Source organism: Jaculus jaculus, chromosome 6, assembly GCF_020740685.1.
Source record: "Jaculus jaculus isolate mJacJac1 chromosome 6, mJacJac1.mat.Y.cur, whole genome shotgun sequence".
NCBI lineage: Eukaryota > Metazoa > Chordata > Mammalia > Rodentia > Dipodidae > Jaculus > Jaculus jaculus.
The window spans coordinates 92383700-92408930 of record NC_059107.1 but is presented as its reverse complement, the minus strand read 5'-3'; the positions used below and the strand labels follow the sequence as shown (position 1 = coordinate 92408930).

General features: G+C 44.1%; 1 protein-coding gene and 1 non-coding gene across 2 annotated transcripts; one reads left to right on the top strand and one right to left on the bottom strand.

Annotated features, from left to right (window-relative positions):
- Positions 1-1433: 1433 nt before the first annotated feature.
- On the bottom strand, positions 1434-1574 carry LOC123461976. Its single transcript, XR_006638018.1, has one exon.
- Positions 1575-10830: 9256 nt separating this feature from the next.
- On the top strand, positions 10831-15354 carry Bcdin3d (BCDIN3 domain containing RNA methyltransferase). Its single transcript, XM_004649815.3, has 2 exons — positions 10831-11058; positions 14328-15354. The coding sequence occupies exons 1-2, from the start codon at positions 10831-10833 to the stop codon at positions 14958-14960; spliced, it is 861 nt and encodes a 286-aa protein (XP_004649872.2). The 3' UTR covers positions 14961-15354.
- Positions 15355-25231: the final 9877 nt, after the last annotated feature.

The following is a 25231-nucleotide window of genomic DNA, read 5'->3' as shown; positions in this document are numbered from 1 at the left end:
ATCTTTTTTTAAATTTGTGTGAAGAATGCCATTGGAGTTTTGATGGGGATTGCATTAAATGTATAGATTGCTTTTGGTAAGATTGCCATTTTCACAATATTGATTCTTCTGATCCAAGAACAAGGGACGTCTTTCCATTTCCTAGTGTCTTCTGCAATTTCTTGCTTAAGTGTTTTAAAGTTTTAATTGTAGAGATCTTTCACTTCCTTGGTTAGGTTTATTCCAAGGTTCTTTTTTTTTGGGGGGGGGTTGAGGTAGGGTCTCACTCTAGCCCAACCTGACCTGGAATTCACTAAGGAGTCTCAGGGTGGTCTCAAACTCACAGTGATCCTCCTACCTCTGCCTCCAAGTGCTGGGATTAAAGGCGTGTGCCACCACGCGTGGCTTTTTCTTCTTCTTTTTTTTTTTTTGATGGAATTGTGAATGGGAGTGATTCTCTGATTTGACATCCTTTGTGTGTTTGTTGTTAGCATATAGGAAGGCTACTGATTTCTGTTTGTTTATTCTGTATCCTGCTACATGGCTATAGATGTTTATCAGCTCTAACAGTTTGCTGGTAGAGTCTTTAGGGTCCTTTATGTATAGAATCATGTCATCTGCAAATAATGATAACTTGATCTCTTCCTTTCCAATTTGTATTCCGTTTATGTGTGTCTCTTGCCTTATTGCTGTGGCTAAGACTTCTAGTACTATATTAAATAAAACTGGAGACAATGGACACCCTTGTCTTGTTCCTGATTTTAGTGGAAAAGCTTCAAGTTTTTCTCCATTTAGTATTATGTTGGCTGTAGGCTTGTCATAAATAGCCTTTATTATGTTGAGATATGTTCCTTCTATTCCAAGTCTCTGTAGGACTTTTATCATGAAGGGATGTTGGATTTTATCAAATGCTTTTTCTGCATCTAATGAGATAATCATATGATGTTTGTCCTGCAGCCCATTTATATAATGTATTACATTTATTGATTTGCATATGTTGAACCATCTCTGCATCTCTGGGATAAAGCATACTTGGTTGGGATGAATGATCTTTCTGATATATTCTTGTATTCTGTTTGCCAATATTTTGTTGAGAATTTTTGCATCTATGTTTATGAGGGAGATTGGTCTGTAATTTGCTTTTTTTGTTCTGTCTTTGCCTGGTTTTAGTATCAGGGTGAAGCTGGCTTCATAGAAGGAGTTTGGTATGATTCATTCTTTTTCTATCTTATGAAAAAGTTTAAGAAACAATGGTGTTAGTTCTTCCATCAAGGTCTGGTAAATTTCACTGGTGAATCCATCTGGGCCTGGACTTTTTTTAAGTTGGGAGATATTTTTTTTTTTTAATGATTGCATTTGGTTATTTTATTAAAATAAATTAAGTACATACTTAATCAGCAGAGATAATTGAACAAAAGGACAGAAAATCAGTATCCAAAGTTATAGCTTTACAAGGTGTATGGAGGGGAACAATCAGACTTAGCCAGCTGTCCTAAGTCAGACAGAGACCTCCATATTTATGTAGGGATCACTGCCTTCCGTAGACAAGAGTATTTTCTCATTTGTCCACAAGGTTGGTTCCTGTAGCCTCCAAAGTTGGGAGATTTTTGATAACTGCTTGGATCTCCATACTTGTTCTTCCCTGCTGTCCTCCCTTCATGTTTCTTGAGTTTGTGAGGAGCTCCAATGTGAGTGGAAAAATCCCCTCACCTGGCTTTTCCTGCAGCTCAAGCCGAGCCTGGCAGCTGTGGCCCCGTGGACCTGGTGCCACTGCTGCTGGAGCCGCTTCTGCCTGCCTATGTGGGCTCTGGACACTCTGGATCTCTCCTGCTTCTCTGATGACATGGGTAATTTCTTATACACCTCACTTTTTAGTAGAAGAGTGTATTTTGCTGTATTTTTTTAATATTTTTTTTTGGATGGGTTCTCCCCTAGGCTGCTTTGGCATCATTCCTACACCACCATCTTAACTGGAAGCCTGCCATTTATATTTGTAAAATTGGAAAAAATAAGATATTTTATTGAAATTGGTTACAGCTGCAATCTTTTTCTCTTCCTCCATGTTTCTGCTTTTGTTGGATAACATGGGGATGATAGCCATTTTTGGCTCCAGCTGAAGTTAAATTGAGTTGAGAATAACCTCCACTTGGGATCAATCCATAGGGTTTATAGTCGCGTGCATAGTTATTATGCCCTGCATATATGCATATACCTTTCAACAGTACTGTGATCAACTCATCACATGACTCACCTGTGTGGACACAGCCATAAGTCAAATAAAGACATTAAATGTGCTCAACAGCAACTAGAACTAGATGTCTGTAGGAGTGGAGGAGAATCAACATTTGAAAGTACATGAAACCAGAAGTTGGTCTGGGGAAAATTCTTCCAATTATCAGTCATGCGAGAATAGAAACAGGAAGCCAGGCATGGTGGCGCACGTCTTTAATCCCAGCATTTGGGAGGTAGAGGTAGGAGGATTGCCATGAGTTAGAGGCCACCCTCAGAGTGAATAGTAAATTCTAGGTCAGCCTGGGATAGAGTGAGACCCTATCTCAGAAAAAAAAAAAAAAAAAAAAGGAACAGAGTTTGGAGAGACAGCTTAGCAGTTAAGAAGCTTGTTTGTGAAGCCTAAGGACCCAGGTTTGATTCCCCAGAACCCACATAAGCCAGATGCACAAGGGGGCTCATGTGTCTGGTGTTCATTTGCAGTGGCTGGAGGCCCTGGCATTCCCATTCTCTCTTTCTCTCTATGTGCCTCTTTCTCTCTCTCTCTCTCAAATAAATATTTAAAAAAAAAAACAAACAGCTGTCTGTGGTGGCGCCACCTTTAATTCCAGTGCTCGGTAGGCAAAGGTAGGAGGATCACTGTGAATTCAAGGCCACCCTGAGACTACATAGTGAATTCCAGGTCAGCCTGGACTAGAGTGAGACCCTACCTCGAAAAAAGAAAAAAATAAAAAGACAACACATACAAAGTGTTTAAACACACAAACACAAAAGTGTTTGAGAAAAGCACAGTGACTCCAGTTTCTAAAATTGTCTAGTGTTTATGCTAGCTCCATCTAGTGGCAAAAGGGGTTTGTTCAGCTCACCAAAATCTGCCCTGTGTAGGCAGAGAGGCTCACACTTCATAATCTCAGTACCCAGGAGACTGAGGTGGGGGATCATTGAGTACAAAACTAGCCGGGCATGGTGGCTCATGCCTTTAATCCCAGCATTCAGGAGGCAGAGGTAGGAGGATTGCCCTGAGTTCAAGGACACCCTGAGACTACATATTGAATTCCAGGTCGGCTTACTCTAGAGTGTGAGACACTGCCTCAAGGAAAAAAAAAAAAAAAAACACAGCTGGAGAGATGGCTTAGTGGTTAAGCGCTTGCCTGTGAAGCCTAAGGACCCCAGTTCGAGGCTCGATTCCCCAGGACCCATGTTAGCCAGATGCACAAGGGGGCGCACGCGTCTGGAGTTCATTTGCAGAGGCTGGAGGTCCTGGCATGCCCGTTCTCTCCCTCTCTGTCTCCCTCTTTCTCTTTCTGTCACTCTCAAATAAATAAATAAAAATTACCAAAAAAAATTTTAATAAAAATAAAAGAAAGAAAGAAGGAAGGAAGGAAGAAAGTAGTGAAACAGGAAGTTAGGCAAAAAGGAAAGTACAAAATAAAAAGTGAAAAGAAGACTAGGTAGAGTGTCTGACTAGCATTCATGAGACCCCTGGGTCCAACCTCCAGTACTACATAAACCAGGTATGGCGGTGCATATCTACAATCCCAGCTCTTGGGAGGTGAAGGCAGGAGAATCTGAAATTCAAGGTCAGCAGGGCAGTGTCACACGCCTTTAATCCTAGTACTCAGGGGGCCAAGATAGAAGGATTGTTGTGAGTTTGAGGACAGCCTGAGACTGTATAGTGAATTCCAGGTCAGCCTGGGTGTGGTGGTTTGATTCAGGTGTCCCCCCATAAACTAAGGCATTCTGACTGCTAGGTTCCCAGCTGATGGAGATTTGGGAATTAACACGTCCTGGAGGGAGTGTATTGTTGGGGGCGGGCTTATGGGCTTTAAAGCCAGTTTCCCCTTGTCAGTGTTTGGCACACTCTCCTGTTCTCCACCTGATGTTGGCGAGGAGGTGATGTCCACCCTCTGCTCATGCCGTCGTTTTCCTCTGTCATTATGGAGCTTTCCCTTGAGTCTGTAAGCCCCAATAAACCTTTTTTATTTTGGGGTTTTTTGAGGTAGGGTCTCACTCTAGCCCAGGCTGACCTGGAATTCACTCTGTATTCTCACGGTAGCCTTGAATTCACAGCAATCCTCCTACCTGTGCCTCCCAAGTGCTGGGATTAAAGGTGTGCACCACCACACCTGGCCAAAATCTTTTTTAAAAAAATAATTTTTATTTACGTGAGAGAGAGAGAATGGGCATGCTAGGGCCTCCAGCCACTGCAAATGAACTCCACATGTGTGCAACCCCTTGTGCCTCTGGCTTACATGGGTCCTGGAGAGTTGAACCAGGATCCTTTAGCTTTGCAGGCAAATGCCTTAACCACTAAGCCTTCTCTCCAGCCCCCAAATAAACCTTTTATTCCACAAGTTTCTCTTGGTCAGGTGTTTTATGTCAGCAATGCAAACCTGACTACAATACTGGGCTGGAGTGAGAACCTATCTTGTAAAATGAAACACGAAAAAGAAATTCAAGGTCACCCTCCACTACGCAGAAAGTTAGAGGCTAGGGATGGAGGAGACAGCTTAGCCAGGAGAAGCGCTGGCTGCAAGCATGGGGCCCTGAGAGCAGCAGGTTCAATTCCCCTGTGCTGAGTGCTTGATGGCCTGGCTCTGGAAGAGTGTAAGACTTCCCAAGCCAGTGGCTGTGAAGAAGTCCCCAAGCCACCAAACCAATGGCTTTCAAGTTCTTGTCTCTAGCAAAGAACTGAAAAATGTAGACACAAAAAAAGGGTAAATTATGGAAAAATATATTTGTTTTTTCAAGGTAGGCTCTCACTTTGGCCCAGGCTGACTTGAAACTCAACTCTATAGTTCCAAACTGGCCTTGAACCCAGTGATCCTCTTCTGTCTCCTGAGTGCTGGGATTAAAGGAATGTAACACCAATTCTGGCTGAAATAATTAAGAAAGAATAGAAATAAGAGAAAAGTAGAAAAGCTCCCAAGCTAAGAGGGGTTTCTCCCTCCCAACCGGGTAGGGTCCACAGAAAGAAAACCCCAGGGAAATTCATGTGGGATCTTGGATCAGATCTTTTTAAATTAGACATCCAATTAGGATGAGCCTTGTTGGCTTGTTCAAATGTATATGCAGGACTTTGGTTGGTGGGCCTAGGAAGAGAGAGAAGACTCAGAAAGGGCCCTCCAGGGCTGGAGAGATGGCTTAGCAGTTAAGGCACTTGCCTGTGAAGCCTAATGACCCAAGTTCAATTTCCTAGGACTCACATTAGCCAGATGCACTTGTGTTTGGAGTTAGTTTGCAGTGGATAAAGGGCCTGGTACCCCCATTCTCTCCCTCCTCCCGTGTCTCTCTCTCTGTTTCTCTCTCTCTCCCTCTCCCTCTCCCTGTTTCTCTCTCTCAGATAAATAACAAAAATTGAAAAGAAAGAAAGAAGGCTGGGCATGGTGGCACATGCCTTTAGTCACAGCTCTTGGGAGGCAGAGGTAGGAAAATTACCATGAGTTCAAGGCCACTCTGAAACTACATAGTGAAATCCAGGTCAGCCTGAGCTACAGTGAGACCTTACCCTGAAAAACCAATAATAATAATACTAATAATAAAGGGTCCCCCAAGGATGGAGACACTGAAAGAAGGAAGAAGAATCTGGAAGCTGCTCCTTATCACCATCTTAAATTAGACTAAATCAGGACTAGAGAGATTACTTAGCAGTTAAGGTATTCGCTTGCGAAGCTAAAGGACCCAGGCTCAATTCCCCAGGAACTTCATAAGCCAGATGCACAAGATGGCCATGTGTCTGAGTTTGTTTACAGTGGCTGAAGGACATGATGTGCCCATTCTCTCTCTCTCTCTCCCTCTGCCTCTTGCTATTTCTCACTAAAATAAATAAAAAATGTGGCTGGAGGGATGGCTTGGCAGTTAAGATGCTTGCCTGCAAAGTGAAAGGACCCAGGTTCAATTCCCTAGTACCCATGAAGCCAGATGCACACGTGGGCACGTGCATCTGAAGTTCATTTGCAGTGGCTAGAGACCCTGGCATGCCTATTCTCTCTCTCCTCCTTGTCTCTCTCTCCTTGCAAATAAATAAATAAATAATTTAAAAAGAATTTAACATAAATAAAAATTTTAAATTACACTAAATCAGACTGGAACTCTGGTCTCACCAGGGCAGGGTTGTGTCCATGTTCTTTTGGGCCTGTTACTATAGCTGATCACCTGCAAAAGAATGTTCTTTCTCTGTTTCTCTTCTGTCTCTCTCTGCTTGCAAATAAATAAATAAAAATAGGGCTGGAGAGATGGCTTAGTGGTTAAGGCACCTACAAAGCCAAAGGACCACAGTTAGATTCTCCAGGTCCTACATAATCCAAATGCATAAGGTAGCACATGTGTTTGAACTTCTCTATCTCTATCTGCATCTCTTGCTCTCTCAAATAAATAAATTTTAAAAGAATAAATACTAGAAGCTGGGCATGGTGGCACACGGCTTTAATCCCAGCACTCAGGAGGCAGAGGTAAGAAGAATCAGTGTGAGTTCAAGGCCACCCTGAGATCACATAGTGAATTCCAGAAAAGAATGGGCTAGAATGAGACCCTACCTCAAAAAAAAAAAAAAGTTTGAGGCCAGTTCTGCAGAGTGAGTTCCAGGTAAGCCTGGGCCAGAGTGAGACCTTACCTTGAAAAAAAAATTTTAAAAAGAGTAGGTCTGTTAATGTTCACACTGATATATTAGTGTTACTTTCACTTTTGCTTAGAGAACCTTCTCTTTTCAGATGGCAGTGATCTTAGGATGACTCAGAAGGAACCATGATGCTAAGAAGAGGCCCTTGGTTTCCCACCAGGAATAGATGGTAAGACCCTATTGCTGAAGACGCCACATACTTGGGCTGCAAGGCCACTGAGAAATCCTGCTGCAATTAAGCTGATAACCTCCTCCATGTAAACCAGCTAACAGAAAGCTGGAAGAAGCCATTCTGCATGCAGTTCAATGGGAGAAAGAGAAATCACCAGTGAAGATACTCAACAGTGGACACTGCAAGCCTTATATTTGGCCAGCCAGGCCAAATGAGCCAATAGATGCAATAGTGGCACATCTATCATGGTGGAAACCAATTGCCCTCTAATTGGACTGGAGGCCTGCTCCATGGGAGGGAATACATCCCTGATACTGAAAACTTAAAACAGGGGTAGTCATGAACCCTAGTGTATCTGCTGCTATCTGGCTAAATGTATATACTGTGCTTATCAAATTGCCCAGTAAGCACTTCTCTTAATGTTCATACCCTTATATTAATGCTACTCTCACTTTTGGTAGAGAATCTTCTCTTTTCAGATGGCAGTGACATTGGGATGACTCAGAAGGTATCATGGTGCTGGAAAGAAGTGACCGGAGTGCTCAGTACTGTAATATTTCTATCACACCTTGCAAGGCTCAGGGTCTAATGTGGAAGAGGTGGCAGAAAGAATGTAAGAGCCAAAGGAAGGGTAGGACTCCTTACAACGTGCTTCCCCCAGACACAAAATGGCCTGGCTATCCATGACCTCACAGTGCCTGACACTACCTACACAAGGTGACTCATGCATCTGGGGTTCATTTGCAGTGGCTGGAGGCCCTCGTGTACCCATTCTCTCTCTCTCTCTCTTTCCCTCCCTCCTTCTTTCTCTCTGTCAAATAAATAAATAAAAATAAAAATATATTTTTTTAATGAGACAGAGAGATGGAGAGATGGAGAGATGGCTTAGCAGTTAAGGCATTTGCCTGCAAAGCCAAAGGACCTCAGTTTGATTCCCCAGGACCCACGTCAGCCAGATGCACAAGGGGGTGCATGCGCCTGGAGTTCGTTTGCAGTGGCTGGAGGCCCTTGCATGCTCATTCTCTCTCTTCCTCTCAAATAATTAAATAAAAATAATTTTTATAAAACATATGAGACAGCTAGGTGTGGTGGTGCACACCTTTAATCTCAGCACCTGGGAGGCAGAAGTAGGACGACTGCTGTGAGTTTGAGGCCACCCTGAATTCCAGGGTGAATTCCAGGTCAGCCTGAACTAGAGTGAGACTCTACCACAAAAAATAAATAAATAAAAAATAAAAATACAGAGGGATGGAGAGATGACCCAGCAGTTACATGCTCTCTCTGCACATACACAAGAGTAGATCTGAGACTGTAAAGTTCAAAAATCCAGATCCTGGGCAGGTGAGATGGCTTAAGGACCCATGTTCAACTCTCCTGATCCCTCTTTAGCCAGACACACAGTGAGGCATGTGCAAGGTTGCACATGTCCACTAGGTGGCACAAGTGTCTGGAGTTAGATTTCAGTGGCTGAGGCCCCAGTACACCAATTCTCTATCTTTCCTCTCTCCCTTGCTCACTTGCTCTCTCCAAAATAATAATAAAAAATCCAGATCACACTTAAAAAACAGTTGTGTGGCTGGGCGTGGTGGTGCACAACTAATCCCAGCACTCAAGAGGCAGAGGTTGGAGGATTGCCCTGAGTTCAAGGCCACCCTGAGACTACATAGTGAATTCCAGGTCAGCCTGAGCTTGAGTGAGACCCTACCTCCGGCAAAAAAAAAAAAAACAAAAAAAAACAGCTGTGTGTGTACCTTTAACCCTAGTCCTAGAATCACAAGTCAGGAGCTCAGGAATCAGTTTAAAACAAAAGAAAGCAGCAGGGTGTGGTGGCACACATCTGGGATCCCAGCACTCAGGAGGTGGAGATAGGAGGATCACCTTAAGTTCAAGGCCAGCCTGAGACTACATAGTGAATTCCATGTCAGCCTGGGCTATGGTGCGACCCTACCTCACAAAACCACCACCACCAACAGCAACAAATGACTCCTGCTCAAAACAAGACCAGGGCAGAAGAGCAATGGAGTGGAACAACCAATGTTCCACGCTGGCCATAGTAAACCAGTGATACCCCGAGCACAAAGGAGTTATGGAGCACCACAAGGGCACATACATGTGCACACACCTCACACATACTACATCACACACATATGCATGCACGCACACGCACGCACACACACACACACACACACAAAGTCTGTGGCAATCCTCCAGTATATAGAAATGCCTAGATTACCTTGCTCTTGTGGTGAACTCAAGAGACAAATTTTAACTTCATTGGCACCTACACAGGAGTCCTACTTTAGTCCCTTATACGTTTATCAAATTACTGGTCTCAAATAGTGGACATATAGTGGGTCTGGTCAGGTAGGGAGATGCCAGTATTTACTATTCTGATCCCTATTGGATATGCTAGGCTATCCTGGCTTCTAACTTGAACCTGCTGCCGAGGAAGACTCCTCTGTTTCTTACCTTTCCAGCTACCCTCCATCCCCAGTCTCTGGCCCAGTCTACATTTTATCTAACTTCAATCAAGTGCCTTTCACTGAACTATCTCCCCAGCCCTCACATTTTACTTAACTTCAAACCAATTTGATGCTTTTCTCCCTTTCATTTTAATTTTCCCAAACACACATGGCTTGGTCACCTAACTTGCATCCAGAATAGATTTTTCACTCAACAAATATTTGCTGAGCAACTTTGCATTAGGCATTGAACTAGGATGTTCAATACTGAGAGAATAGCATAATGTTGGAAGCCCATCCTCTAGAGCCAAAGTGTCTAGGTTGAAATTCTCATACTATTGTGTGTGTGCATGCATGCATGCATGTGTGTTGTATGTATGCATGTATGTGGTGTGGTATATACATATGGTGCACACATACACATCTGTGCCAATGTCTCCCCTGCAGAGGCCAGAGAACACTGGGTATCCTTCCTGTATCTCTCAATCCTTATGTTTTCTGGAGACAAAGCGCTGTTTATTTTTTGTTGTTGTTGTTGTTGTTTTGTTTTTTTCAGGAGTCCCAGCAGTTTTCTGTTCCCCATAAGTCTGCAGTTACAGGCATGAAATGGCCTTGTGCAAATGTTTGAGTGTTGGGGAATTAAACTCAAGGGGGGGGTCTCCAGGCCCTCTCGCGTGCTTGGCAAGTGCTCTTGCCCACTGAACCATTCTACCCAGCTCCTGGTATGATCATTTCTAACTGTGCGACCTTGGGCAAGTTACTAACATCATTTTACCCCAAGAACTCAAGTCCGTAGGTGGTGGGGAGATGGCTCAGTGGATAAAGCATTTGTTGTGCAACTCTGAGCACCTGAGGTGGGAATCTCCAAACACCCACAAAAAGGAGAGACCTGTGAGGTGGAAGGTGAGGACTGACCTAAAAGTTGTCCTCTGACCTGTGCACTCATGCAGTGATTCACATCCACATCGAGTAAGATCTAGAATTCATCCGTGTATAAAAGGGATAATAATTATGGCCCTTCTCTTCTGGATTCGGTGGGAGGATCAAGTGAGTAAATATATGCAAGGGGCGTAGAAGCATGTTTGGTACCTGGTAGGCAGCGCGAGAAGTGCAGGCCTCTCAAGGGGTCTAGCTGCGCCTCCTGGCTCTCTAACTACCCTATCCTAAACCACGTCCAAGTTTCTATATCATAGATTGATTGGAGGGTCCGAGGAGAATGATACCGGAAGGCCTGCTCAACCGCACCGCCCGCCAGGCCCACACAGGGGCGAGCCCGCCATCCACCAGGCCTCGCCGCTGGGCGCAGGCGCAGGCGCGCAGGCGCAGCTACCGCAGCTTCCGGTTCCGCCGGCATCCGGGGACTGAGCAAGATGGCGGCGTCCTCGAGAGTGGACGTTGAGGAGGCCTCGGCGGAAGAGAATCCGCGAGTTCTAGAACCCGGGGCTGCCCCGTTCGGAAATTTCTCTCATTATTCCCGCTTCCACCCTCCCGAGCAAAGGCTCCGCCTTCTGCCCCCGGAGCTTCTTCGACAGCTCTTTCCTCCCGAGGGCCCCGCGGCGAGGCCGATCCTGGGGCTCGACGTGGGGTGTAACTCCGGGGTGAGTGACGCGGGAGGGATCGGCGGCCTCCCCTCCCCTCCCCTGTGGCTCTGGCTTGGGCGTGGCCTCACACCATCAAAACTTGCCCAAAGTGGGCTTCAAACCGAGAAAGGGGCTGGAGAGATGGCTAAGCAGTTAAGGCACCTGCCTGCGAAGCCCAAGGACCCACGTAAGCCAGCTGCATATGGTGCCTCATACGTCTGGAGTTCGTTTGCAGTGGCCTCCCATTCTCTCTCTCTAACAAATAATTTTTTTTAATGCGAAATAAGCCCGGGCGTGTATAGGTAGGAGGATCGCCATGAATTCAAGGCCACCCTGAGACTACATAGTGAACTCCAGGTCTGCCTGGGATAGAGTGAGACCCTACCTCGAAAACCAAAATAAGTAAAATTTAAAAAAAGAAAAAAAAGCAAAATATACTATCTGAAGAAAAACCAGAGTATCCAAAATGGGCGCTAAAAGTTTAGCATTGGGTCGGGCGTGGTGGCACAGGCCTTTAATCCCAGCACTTGGGAGATGTAGGAGGATCGCTGTGAGTTCAAGGCCACCCTGCGACTACATAGTGAATTCCAGGTCAGTCTGAGCTAAAGGAGGACCCTATTTTGGAAAAAATAAAAATAAGCTTTAGTGTTGACCTTTGTGAAATACCATTACCTGACCCATAAGGTCCACTGTCTTTCTGTCGGGAATCCACAACTTCATTCCAAATTCCCATCTCTGGCTTGACCTGGGAGGACAGCCACCTTATCTGGATTCCTCTCCAGCATTGCAGGCGACCCGGGAGAGAGGAGTTGGAATGGGTTTAGTGGGAGGGAATTGACAGAGGTGACAGTCATGTCTGTAGTGTGCTATTCGTATACACCCTGAAGGCAGGTACTTGTTTACTAAAAAACTGTTGACAGAGTACAGTGAGGAGAAAAGAAAATAGGACATCCTGTCAGAGGGAAAGAAGGAGAAAGGGCTTACCACTCTTCCCACCACAAAGTATTAGGCCTATAAGGATTAGAGTTGAGCCACGTGCAAAATTAGGAAACGTCAGTTTTATCTACTGGTAGACAAGGCAATAAAGGAGCAAGCCCGCTCACCCAGTGACTGCAAGTACTTCGGAAGTCAGTGCCTTCACTCCATTGTAGGAGCTGGAGGAGGGCATAGAATTTTCCTGTGATACATCTCTGGTGGAAGAGACTGGTTGCACAGCATGGTGACACACACCTGTAATCCCAGCACTGGAGGCAGAGGCAAGGGGATGCTGGAAATTTGAAGCCAGTCTGTTACCAAGAGAGAAACTTGCTGTGTACTGAACATGTGACTTTAGACCAGTAATTGACCTCTCAATTTTTTTGTTTGTTTGTTTTTGAGGCAGGGTCTCCTACCTCAAGCTGACCTGGAATTCACTATGTACTCTCAGGCTGGCCTCAAACTCTTGGTAGTCCTCCTACCTCTGCCTCCTAAATTCTGGGATTAATTAAAGGCGTGCACCACTGCACCCGGCACAGATTAAAAAAAAAAAAAAAATGCACCCGGCACAGATTAAAAAAAAAAAAAAAAAGCCTGTGCTTTGAGTTATGATAAGGTAAGCAACCTTATGACCACTGTTAAGGTCAAATACAAGATCTAGTCTGTACCTCCTAAAGTTTCTCATTTGTCTTCCTGTTCCTAAAGCCCCCTCTTCACCCAGAGGCAACAACCAACCTGTTAACTATTTTCTTGCTTTTCTATATAGCTCATCATTTTACTCCCTAAGCAGTGTAGTTTAATTTTATTCACTTTTGGATTTCACATAAATGAAAACTTGCATACCAGCTATGGTGCTGCATGCCAGTAATCCCAGCAGTTGGGATGTGAGGCAGGAGGATTGCAAACAGGTTAAGGCCATCCTCAACCACATAGGAAGACCAATTTCAAAAAGAAAAGTCTGGTATGGTGGCGCACGCCTTTAATTCCAGCACTCAGGAGGCAGAGGTAGGAGGATCACTGTGAGCTCAAGGCCACCCTGAGACTGCATAGTGAATTCCAGGTCAGCCTGGGCTAGAGTAAGACCTTACCTCAAAAAACAAAAACAGAAAAGAATCTTGCCATATATATTTAATGTGACTTGATTTTCTACTCCATAATATGATTGTGAGAATCATCTATGTTATTACACCAAGCCAAGCTCCTCCACTTTAAACTTCCATTTAGTATTCCACCTTAATGATTATTGCTTTTGTCTATGCTACTATTATTGGACATCTGGATGGTTTCTTTGTGCATTTTCTTCACCTGTGCTAAAAGCTACAGTGGTAGTCAATAGGAAAATGCCTTGAAAAAAACAATATAAGCCAGGCATGGTAGCACACATCTTTAATCCCAACACTACAGAGGCAGAGGTAGGAGGATCACTGTGAGTTTGAAGCCACCCTGAGACCATAGTGAATTCCAGGTTAGCCTGGGCTAGAGCAGAACCCTACCTTGGGGGGGGGGCACTATATAAAAGAACACAAATTTGAGTTAACTATAATGGTGAAAATCACAAGTCATTGTGTGATTGGGTTTGGCTTGAAAGGTCAGTAGTGACTTCCAGGACTAATGGCTGTAGAAGCAGAATAAGTGTCTGAAGGATGTGGTGATGTATAAGAAAATAAAATTGAAAGTCATAGAGTTGAAAGCTGATTGAAAACTTTTTGGCATCCAGACTCCCACCTTCAGGTCTGAGAAATAGATTTTTTGCACGATAGTGCTTACTCTATGCCTCTCCTTGCTTCTGGACTTCTTTCTCCTTTGGGTTTGAGATACCCAGAAAAAGATAAGAGTTTACCAATATATCTTTAAATGGATAATATTGCTTGCTCTAGGCTCCTTTGTTTTTATTGCATCACTGGGCTATAACTTTCAACTGTGCAACCCAGTCTGTCATCAGTGTCAGAATATAGGAGGCCTGCCATGGTGGCACATGCCTGTAAATCTCAACACTCAGGAAGATCAGGAGTTCAAGATCATTCTCAGCCACATAGCAAGTTTGAGGCCATCCTGGGCTACATGAAACCCTACCTCAAAAAAAAATTTTTTTTTTTTTTAAAGAACGAGGATATAGTGATGACGTATTACAGCCTGTGACCCCTGGAGGGCACGGAGAGTCTGCTTATGAACAAGTTTTGTACAGCCTCCTTAGGTTCAGGATCCTCACAGCTAAAGAAGCCAGACGTAAGGGGCAGTCTCCGTGGATGAGAGATTTCTCTTCCACTAATGGTTGAAAGCTGCAATGACAAAGCTCTTTTGGATTCCTTTAGGAACTAAGTGTGGCTATGTACAAACATTTCCTCTCCCTGCGTGATGGGGAGACCTGCTCAGATGCCTCCGGAGAATTCCGCCTCCTCTGCTGTGATATAGATCCAGTCCTGGTGGAGCGAGCTGAGAAAGGATGTCCTTTTCCTGATGCCTTGACCTTTATCACCATGGACTTCATGAGCCAGAGGACCAGGAAGGCTCTTTTGAGCTCTTTCTTAAGCCAGTTTGGGCGTTCAGCTTTTGACATTGGCTTCTGCATGTCAATAACCATGTGGATTCATTTGAACCATGGGGATCAGGGCCTGTGGGAGTTCCTGGCCCATCTTTCCTCTCTCTGCCGCTACCTCCTTGTGGAGCCACAGCCCTGGAAGTGCTACCGTGCAGCTGCAAGGCGCCTCCGAAAGCTGGGACTCCATGATTTTGATCATTTCCACTCCCTCAACATCCGAGGTGATATGGCCAACCAGGTTGTACAGATCTTGACCCAGGACCATGGGATGGAATTAGTATGCTGCTTTGGCAACACCAGCTGGGACAGAAGCCTTTTGCTCTTCAGAGCAAAGCACACCATGGAGATTCATCCGATCTCTGAGTCTCTTATAGAAGAGACAGAGAGGAACGGGTTAAGATTCTGAAGGCAGTAAGATGGAAGGACAGGAAAACCAGGAAAGAGATATTGAAAAGATACTGGGAATTATGTTCCCTGTCCTGTGACAGTCAGACAGCCTCAAAACCTTGAGCTAGGCCATCTGGATTGAGATTGTGGTCCTGGTTGTGGGAAGAACAACTGCTTTTGGAGATTGTTTTGTGGTGCTGGGGAGTAAACTCCAGATCTAGTCACTAGGTAAATAGTCTATCACTAGCAACCTTTCCAGCTCTTGGGGGTTAGAATGTTTGCTGGGCTCCTTAAATCTGATGTGGTTTCTTCAGGCATTTTCTGGGCCTGCTTTAAGGCAAAGTCTCACAATGAAATCTGTAATGAGGAAGCTGTGGGCCTGGCTAAAAAAAATGGTTAGTAGAAAAAGCATCTTACCTCTTTCTTTTTTTTTTTTTCTTTTTTTTTTTGGTTTTTCGAGGTAGGGTCTCACTCTGGTCCAGGCTGACCTGGAATCAACTCTGTCATCTCAGGGTGGCCTTGAACTCATGGTGATCCTCCTACCTCTGCCTCCCGAGTGCTGGGATTAAAGGCGTGCGCCACCACGCCCGGCTCATCTTACCTCTTTCAAGCAGACCAAGTCTCCCAGCATTCCCAAGAGTAACACAGCAGTTACAGATACTGGAAAAGATGCATTGGAACTGGGCAGATGCTTCAATGGTTAGACAGTTGCTTGAAAAGATGCATTAACTAGCACTTAAAAGATACCTGGGGGCTGGAGAGATGGCTTAGTGGTTAAGCGCTTGCCTGTGAAGCCTAAGGACCCCGGTTCGAGGCTCGGTTCCCCAGGTCCCACGTTAGCCAGATGCACAAGGGGGCACACGCATCTGGAGTTCGTTTGCAGAGGCTGGAAGCCCTGGCGTGCCCATTCTCTCTCTCTCCCTCTATCTGTCTTTCTCTCTGTGTCTGTCGCTCTCAAATAAATAAATAAAAAATTTAAAAAAATTAAAAAGATACCTGGGCTAGGTGTGGTGGCACATACCTTTAATCCCAGCATTTTGGGAGGCAGAGGTAGGTGGATCGCTTTGTTGAGGCCAGCCTGGGACTACAGAGTGAGTGCCAGGTCAGCCTGGGCTAGAGTGAGACCCTAGAATGTGAGGAAAAAAAGATACCTAGGCCTGGCATGTTGGTCATGGTCTTTAATCTCAGCATTAAGGAAGCTGAAATAGGATTTACCCATGACCTTGAGGCAAGAATGTACTTCAGGGCTGGAGAGATGGCTTAGCGGTTAAGCGCTTGCCTGTGAAGCCTAAGGACCCCGGTTCGAGGCTCGGTTCCCCAGGTCCCACGTTAGCCAGATGCACAAGGGGGTGCACGCGTCTGGAGTTCGTTTGCAGAGGCTGGAAGCCCTGGCACGCCCATTCTCTCTCTCCCTCTATCTGTCTTTCTCTCTGTGTCTGTCGCTCTCAAATAAATAAATAAATAATTTTTTTAAAAAAAGAATGTACTTCAGAATGAGTTCTAGGTCAGCTGGGGCTAGAGTAAGACCCTGTCTAAAGAAAGGTAAGAAAAAAAAAAGGCTGGGTGTAGTGGTACATTCCTTTAATCCCAGCACTTGGGAAGCAGAGGTAGGAGGATTGCCATGAGTTCAAGGCCATCCTGAGACTAGTGAATTCCAGGTCAGCCTGGGCTAGAGTGAGACCCTACGCAGTTGGCAAGCACTGTACCACTGAGCTACATCCCCTCAGCCCTATTGTCATTTTATATTTTTATTATATACATATAGTAAAAAAATACATAATATAAAATTTACTTGCTAACCATTTTTCTTTTTGGCATGTGTGGTGTGTGTGTGTGTGTGTGTGTTCATACATCCACACACATGAGTATGTGGAAACTAGAGATCAACATCAGATGTCTTCCTCAGCTACTCTCTACCTTATTTTATTTTTTAAAGGGGATAACAGAGAGTTTATTCTGGAGCCAAATATAAGTGACCACGTCCTGGGAACACAGATTTAGGTTGTCTACCTTATTTTTTTGAGACAGGGTTTCTCACTAAACTTGGAGCTTACCCATTTGGCTAGGGTTAATTAGCTAGCCCATAAGTCCCACGGATTCTCCTATCTATACATCTCTCCAAGGCTGGGATTACAGGCATGTGCTTTGGATACTGAGGATCCAAACTCGGGTCCTCATGCAAGCTTTTTACTGACTGAGTTATGTCTCCAGTCTCTTGCTGGTTTTTAGTGTACAGTTCAGTGACAAATACATTTACAAGAGATTCTCTTTTAATAAGGACCTCAGGTGATTCTAATACAAACAATACTGAGTGCTTTGAGTTCCATCCAGCCTTCTACATATTTTTCCTAGAGTTAAGTTTTTTCACTTCCATTCCTTTAACAATTCCTTAACCTACATGCTAATAGCTCCTAAATATAGTTGTAGCCCTGCTCCATGGTTCCAGATAACATTTTTGCCTGTTTTGTATTATAATCCCCTAATACTTCCTGGTATCTTAAATTCAGCATATCCCAAAAGCAAAACCATGATCCTCTTTCCAATCCTAATCCTGTCTCAATTAGTGGCATTCATTTATTGCTCAAGCTAGAAACCTCAGTTGACTCCTCACTTACACTTCCCACATTGCAATAGGCATAATTTGCCAATAACATGTAAATCCCATTCATTATGTCCTGTGACTGGTCCTACTAGGAGTTCCTATGTTAAGTGGCCTACCTTTCCCATCCATTCCCTATTTTGTAACCATAGTTAATTCATCTGTACAATTAGAGCACCTTCCTTTCTCTGTTCACATGAGCTCAAGGATGCAAAGGTATTTTGCAGAATGTAATGTTGAACAAAAATAAGGTGCTATAAGGCGGGGCATGGTGATACATACCTTTAATCCCAGTACTTGGGAGGCAGAGGTAGGAGGATTGCTGTGAGTTCAAGGCCACCCTGAGACTGCATACTAAATTCCAAGTCAGCTTGGGCTAGAGCGAAAAACCAAAAATAAATAAGATGCTATTAGGCTGGGAAGATGGCTCTGGCTAAAAGCACTTGCTTGGGCTGGAGAGATGGCTTAGTGGTTAAGGCGCTTGCCTGTAAAGCCTAAGGACTCATGTTCAACTAGCCAGATCTCACATAATCCAGATGCACACAATGATGCATATGCAAGGTCACATGCACACAAGGTGGCACACATGACCAGAGTTCAGTTACAGTAGCTGGAGGACCTGGCATGCCAGTTCTCTCTCTTGCTCTCATTTTTTTTTTAGCCAATCTGTCAGGCTTGCCTCAAAAAGGGGGAGGGGGGTCTTGCTTTGAAAGCCTGCTGGCCCAGGTTTGATTCCTCAGTACCTACATAAAGCCAAATGTACAAAGTGGCACATGTGGGCTGGAGAGATAGCTTAGCATTTAAGGCGCTTACATGCAAAGCCTAAGGACCCAGGTTTGATTCTGCAGGTCCCCCGTAAGCCAGATGGATATAGTGAAGCATGCATTTGGAGTTCGTTTGCAGTGGTCATTTGTAGTAGCAAGAGGTCATGGCACACCCATGTACTCTCTCAAGTAAATGAATAAAAAATATTTTTTAAATGTACTTTTGGGCTGGAGTGATGGCTTAGTGGTTAAGATGTTTGCATGCAAATCCAAAAGACCTCGGTTTGATTCCCCAGGATCTACGTAAGCAAGATGCACAAGGCGGTGCATGTGTCTGGAGTTCATTTGCAGTAGCTAGAGGCCCTGGTGCATCCATCCCCCCCCTCTCCCTTTTCCTTTCCCTCTCCCTCTCTTTCTCATGCTCTCTCAAATAAAAAATATATATATTAAAAAAATACATATGGTACTTCTGTGAAAGGGAAAATGGGAAAGGGGGAGAAAGGAAATTGTGGTTTATTGTCTATAATTATGGAAGCTGTCAATAAAAAAAAGCTTAAAAATAAAAAAAAAGGTGCTATTTCTGACAATGCAAAAAACATGCCACAGGCTATAATTACACTTGTCAAAGCAAAGATGAAAAAAATCTCAGAAAACGTTTTACCTAAAACATGTATGCTTTGTCTAATTTGTTTTTCAGGATGAAGTAAGAAGGGGCTCAGATTAAGGGCTGCTGAGCATTTTAATGGGAGCAGTGTTGAAAGCAAGAGTTAGGGGGTTAGTGGAAACAAGGCTAGTTAGTAGTTAATGGTCTCTCAGTGGTTACAGAGTTGAATTCACCCATTCTCTTTAGATCTTAACTTACAAACTAACTGGTGACCCTGTTGGGTGCTCCTACCATCCTTTACCAAAACAGTGCAGAATAACTGTATTTGAGGCCATGGTATAATACATAATGGACCTCCAGGATGTCCACATAACCAATCCCTGAAACCTGTGACTATTAGACAGCAAAAAGGACTTTGAGATGTGATTAAGGACCTTGAGATAGGAAGGTTAACAAGAATGATGATAATGTGTCCTAATTATTACTTCTTGTGAGAGGCAAGCCAAGCATGGTGGCACACGCCTTTGATCCCAATACTTGGGAGGCAGAGGTAGGAAGATTTCTGAGAGTTTGAGGCCACCCTGAGACTACATAGTGAGTTCCAGGTCATCCTGAGCTAGAGCGAGACCCTACCTTGGGGAAAAAAAAAGAGGCAAAGGGAGATCTGACCACAAGGGATGTAATGACAGACATCAGCAGTTATTGATAAGAGAAAGGCCTGCAAGCCAAGGAAATCAGTTAGCTTCCAGAAGTTAGATAAGGGGGCGGGGCCTGGAGAGATGGCTTAGTAGTTAAGGTGTTGCCTGTGAAGCCATGTTCTACTCTCCAGATCCCACATAAGCCAGGCATGCAAGGTGGCTCATGTATCTGGAGTTGATTATGGTGGCTGGAGGCCCTGGCCTGCCAATTCTCTTTCGCCCTCACTCTCACATTAAAAAGTGGGGGGGGGGAGGTGCTAGAGAGATGCCTTAGTGGTTGAGGCATTTGCCTGGAAAGCCAAAGGATCCCCATTTGATTCTCCAGGACCCACATAAGCCAGACTCACAAGGAGTGCATGCATATGGAGTTTGTTTGCAGTGACCAGAGGCCCTAGTATGCACATTCTCTCTCTCTCCCTCTTTCTCAAATAAGGAAATTACACACACACACATATATATATATGGCCAGTTTGTTGGGTTTACCTCTAAAAAATGTTATAAAGGGAAAGAAATACATTCTTTCCTGGATTTTCCAGGAAGAATGAAGAATGCAATCCTGCCAATATCTTGGTCTTTAGATTGCTGGCTTCCAGGAGTAAGAATAAATATGTGTTGTTTTAAAGTACTGAGTTTGTGATTTGTTACAACAGAAGAAGATACTTAATATCTTTCGTTTTGTTTTTCAAAATAGGGCTCGCTCTAGCCCAGGCTGACCTGGAACTCTATGTAGTCTCAGGGTGACCTTGAACTCCTAGCAATCCTCCTACCTCTGCCTCCCAAGCGCTAGGATTAAAGGCGTGCTCCACCACGCCTAGCCTAAATTTTTTAAATTAATGTTTCTCAAAATAACTCATCCATATCCTATTGCCCCACCCATTTATTTTTTTTTTTATTTTTTTTTCCTCACAGCAAGAATTTTCAATACCTCCTGTCTGCATTACTTTATATTTGTTTTTCAACCCTTTAAAACCTGGTTTTGCCAGTCTCCTGTGATGTGTGGTGAAAGTCAGTAGGAATGTCTGTCCTGGTCCAACCTCGGTAGCACTGAGAGGGAGCTAGATGTTTTTTGAAAATCTTTGAATTGGTAATGGCTTTCATTCAGTTTTCTTTCCCTGGCAGCTTTTTTTTTGTTGTTGTTGTTGTTGTTTTTGTTTTTTTGTTTGTTTTTTCAAGATAGGGTCTCACTCTAGCCCAGGCTGACCTGGAATTCACTATGTAGTCTCAGGGTGGCCTTGAACTCACAGTGATCCTCCTACCTATGCCTCCCGAGTGCTGGGATTAAAGGCATAAACCACCACGCCCGGCAACCTGGCAGCATTTTTCTAATGGTGTTCCTTGGGGTTCTGTCCAGCCCCTCTTTCTTTCCTTCACTTCAGTTACCCACTGTTATAATGTCTCAAAGATTTCTCTTTATTTTTTTTTGTTTTTTTTTTTCGAGATAGGGTCTTGCTGAGACTGACTTCAAACTCACGGAGATCCTCCTACCTCTGCCTTCCTAGTGCTGGGATTAAAGGTGGGTGCCACCATGCCCAACTGATTTTTAAAAAATATTTTTATTCATTTGAGAGAGAGAGAAGAGACAGATAGAGAATGGGTGCACCATGGCCTCTAGTCACTGCATAGGAACTTCAGACAGGTGCCCCTGGCTTACATGGGTACTGGGGAATCTAACCTGGATCCTTGGGCTTTGCAGACAAACACCTTAACTGCTAAGCCATCTCTGTAGCCCAACTCAAATTTCTTTAGTTCAGATCCCGTTCCTGAGCTTCAAAATTACTTATCCAACTGGGCAAGGTGGTGCACACCTTTAATCCCAGCACTGGGGAGGTAAAGGTAGGAGGATCCTGTGAGTTCAAAACCAGCCTAAGACTACATAGTGAATTACAAGTCAGCCTGTGCTAGAGCGAGATCCTACCTCAAAAAAAAAAAAGAAAGTAAGTAAAAGGAAAATTAGCCAGGCATGATGTCACATGCCTTTAATCCAAGCACTGTGTGTGTGTGTTTTGAGGCAGACCCAACAACTGGTCCTTTTTGGTTTTTTAATGTATTATTACTATTATTATTTGACAGAGAGAGAGAATGTGTGTGCCAGGGCTCCAGCCACTGCAAACAAACTCCAGACGTATGTACTCCCTTGTGCATCTGGCTAACATGGGTCCTGGGGAATCGAACCTGGGTCCTTTGGCTTTGCAGACAAATGCCTTATTTACTAAACCATCCTTCCAGCCTTTTTTTGTTTTTGTAATGCAAGAGAATGAGAGCAAGAGTGAGAGAGAATTGGTGCACTAGGGCCTCCAGCCACCGTAGTCAGACTCCAGACACCTGCACCACCTTGTGCACATGTGTGACCTTCCATGCTTATGTCATCTTGTGCATCTGGCTTACATGGGATCTGAGGAGTTGAACATAAATTGGTTTGACAGGCAAGTGCCTTAACCACTAAGCCATCTCTCCAGCACATAATCCCAGCACTCAGGTGGCAGAAGCAGGAGGAGTGCTGTGAGGTGGCCAACCTGAGGCTACACAGTGAATTCCAGGTAACCCTGAGCTAGAGTGATGCCCTACATGGAAAAACAAAAGAAACATCCAGGCATGGTGGTGCCCAGCACTCAGGAGGCACAGGAAGAAGGAGGATTATCATGAATTTGAGGTCACCCTGAGACTACATAGTGAATTTCAGGTCAGTCTGGGCTAGAGTGAGAACCCCCCCCCCCAAAAAAAAACCCAAATTATCCAAAAGCCTCCTTTTGTTTGTTTTCTTTTTCGAGGTAGGGTTTCACTCTAACCCAGGTTGACCTGGAATTCACTATGTAGTCTCAGGGTGGCCTCGAAATCATAGCAATCCTACCTACCTCTGCCTCCTGAGTGTTGGGATTAAAGGCGTGTACCACCACGCCCGGTTCCAAATGCTTGCATTATTGCTTCCTACTTTTTTTTTGGTCTGTGTTCATTGTACATAGTGTTGGATTTCATAAAGATAATTTCAAGTTTATCATGTATTTTGACCTTAGTTATCTCTCACCCTCTTTCTCCTTTCTCTTCCCCCCTCTTTAATCTTCCTTTCCCCAGTCTGCCATCTGTTTTTATGCCCTATATAAAATGGTTTTAGCTTCCCAACCTTTTCACCTTGTACCACACATAGAAAACGATGAGGTTGCTGGGCATGGTGACATACACCTTTAATCCCAGCCCTTGGAAGGCAAAGGTAGGAGGATTGTTGTGAGTTTGAGGCCACCCTGAGACTATACAATGAATTCCAGGTCAGCCTGAGCTAGAGTGAGACCCTACCTCGAAAAACTAAAATAATAATAATAAAGAAAATGATGGGTTTCTATGCTGGGTGATGCAATCTAGTATATCTACGGGAATTTGTGTTGCCATGAGAATTGAGTTTCTTGTGTACATCTGTAACTTTTCATGAGGCACAGCAACAATTGTGAAGAAACCTCTAATCTCTTGGACAGACATTTCTACATGGCTTCTCTGGGCATTTCAACATCAACCTGTTTGGAAGTAAGTGCATCATTTCCCAAATCTCTTCCTTTTTAAAAAAATTTATTTCAGGAAGCAGGGACAGGGGGCTACCATCTTCAAGGTATTCAGTCTAAAGGTCACAACTGTTCTGCTTCCCTCCATATCAAGGCCTTTGACTCTTACCAATATATATTTCTCTTTTTTTGTTTTTGTTTTTCGAGGTAGGGTCTCCCTTTAGCCCAGGTTAATCTGGAACTTACTCTGTAGTCCCAGGCTGACCTCTAACTCACAGTAATACTCTCTTACCTCTGCCTCCCGAGTGTTGGGATTAAACGATCTCTACGATGAAAACTTTAAAACACTCAAGACAGAAATTGCAGAATAGATGACACTAGGAAATGGAAAGACGTCCCATGATCTTGGCATTTATTTATTATTTGAGAGAGAGAAAGAGAGAACGGGTACGCCAGGGCCTCCAGCCTGTGCAACTGAACTCCAGACGCATACATCTCCTTGTGCATCTGGCTTACATGGGTCCTGGAAAATCAAACCAGGACCCTTTGGCTTTGCAGGCAAAAGCCTTAACTGCTAAGCCATCTCTCCAACCCACCATGCCATGATCTTGGATTGGAAGAATAAATATTGTGAAAATGTTAATCTTACCAAAAGCAATCTACACATTTTTAAAAAAATTTTTTTTAATTTATTTGAGAGGGACAGACAGAAAGAGGGAGGGAGAGAGAGAGAGAGAGAGAATGGAGCGCCAGGGTCTCCAGCCAGTGCAAACAAACTCCAGATGCGTGTGCCCCCTTGTGCATTTGGCGAACGTGGGTCCTGAGGAATCGAGCCTTGAACCGGGGTCCTTAGGCTTCGTAGGCAAGCACTTAACCGCTAAGTCATCTCTCCAACCCGCAATCTATACATTTAATACAATCCCCATAAAAATTCCAATGGCACTCTTCACGGAAATAGAAAAAAACAATCCTGGGCTGGAGAGACAGCAGTTAAGGTGCTTGCTTGCAAAGCTAAAGGACCAAGGTTTGATTCCCCAGGACCCACATGAATCAGATGCACAAGATGGCGCATGCATCTGGAGTTCGTTTTCAGGAGCCGGAGGCCCTGGAACACCCATTCTCTCTTTTTCTCTCTTTGCCTCTTTGTCAAAAAAATTAAAATAAAACTTTTTTAGAAATCCTGAAGTTCAGGTTGAGGAAATGGCTTAGCGGTTAAGGCATTTGCCTGCGAAGCCTAAGGACCCTGGTTTGATTCCCCAGGACCCACATAAGCCAGATGCATAAGGGGGCGAATGCATCTGGAGTTCCTTTCCAGTGGCTGGAGGCTTTGGTGCACCTGTTGTCTCTTTCTCTCTGCCTCTTCTTCTCTCTGTCTCTCAAATAAGTTAATAATATATTTTAAAACACTTTATTAAAAAATCCTAAGGTTCATTTGGAACCACAAAAAACTCAAATATTCAAAACAATATTTTTTGTTGTTTTATTTTTTTGAGGTAGGGTCTCACTCTAGCCCAGGCTGACCTGGAATTAGCTCTATTCTCAGGGTGCCCTCAAACTCGTGGTGATTGTCCTATCTCTGCCTCCCAAGTGCTGGGATTAAAGGCATGTGCTACCATGCACGGCTCAAAATAATTTTGAGCAACAAAAATAAGGCTGGTGGCATCACCATACCTGATTTTAACCTATATTAAAGAGCCATAGTAACAAAAACAGCACGGGGCTGACACAAAAACAGACGTAGATCAATGGAACAGAAGAGGATCCAGATGTAAGACCAGGAAGCTACAGCCACTTGATCTTTGGGAAAAAAAAAATGCCAAACATACTCACTAGAGAAAAGACAGCCTCTTCAACAAATGGTGCTAGATATCTAGATGTAGAAGGATGAAAATAGATCCTTAACTCTCTCCACGCACAAGAATTAAGTCCAAATGGATCAAAGACCTTAATATCAGATCTGAAACTGCTAGAGAAAAAAAGTAGGGAAAACCCTTGAACATATTGGCATAGCCAATATAATATAATGAATGAATATAACCCTAGTTGCTCAAGAAATAAAACCACTGATCAACTGCTGGGACTTCATGAAATTACAAAGCTTTTGCACAGCAAAGGATACTGTGAATAGAGCAAAGAG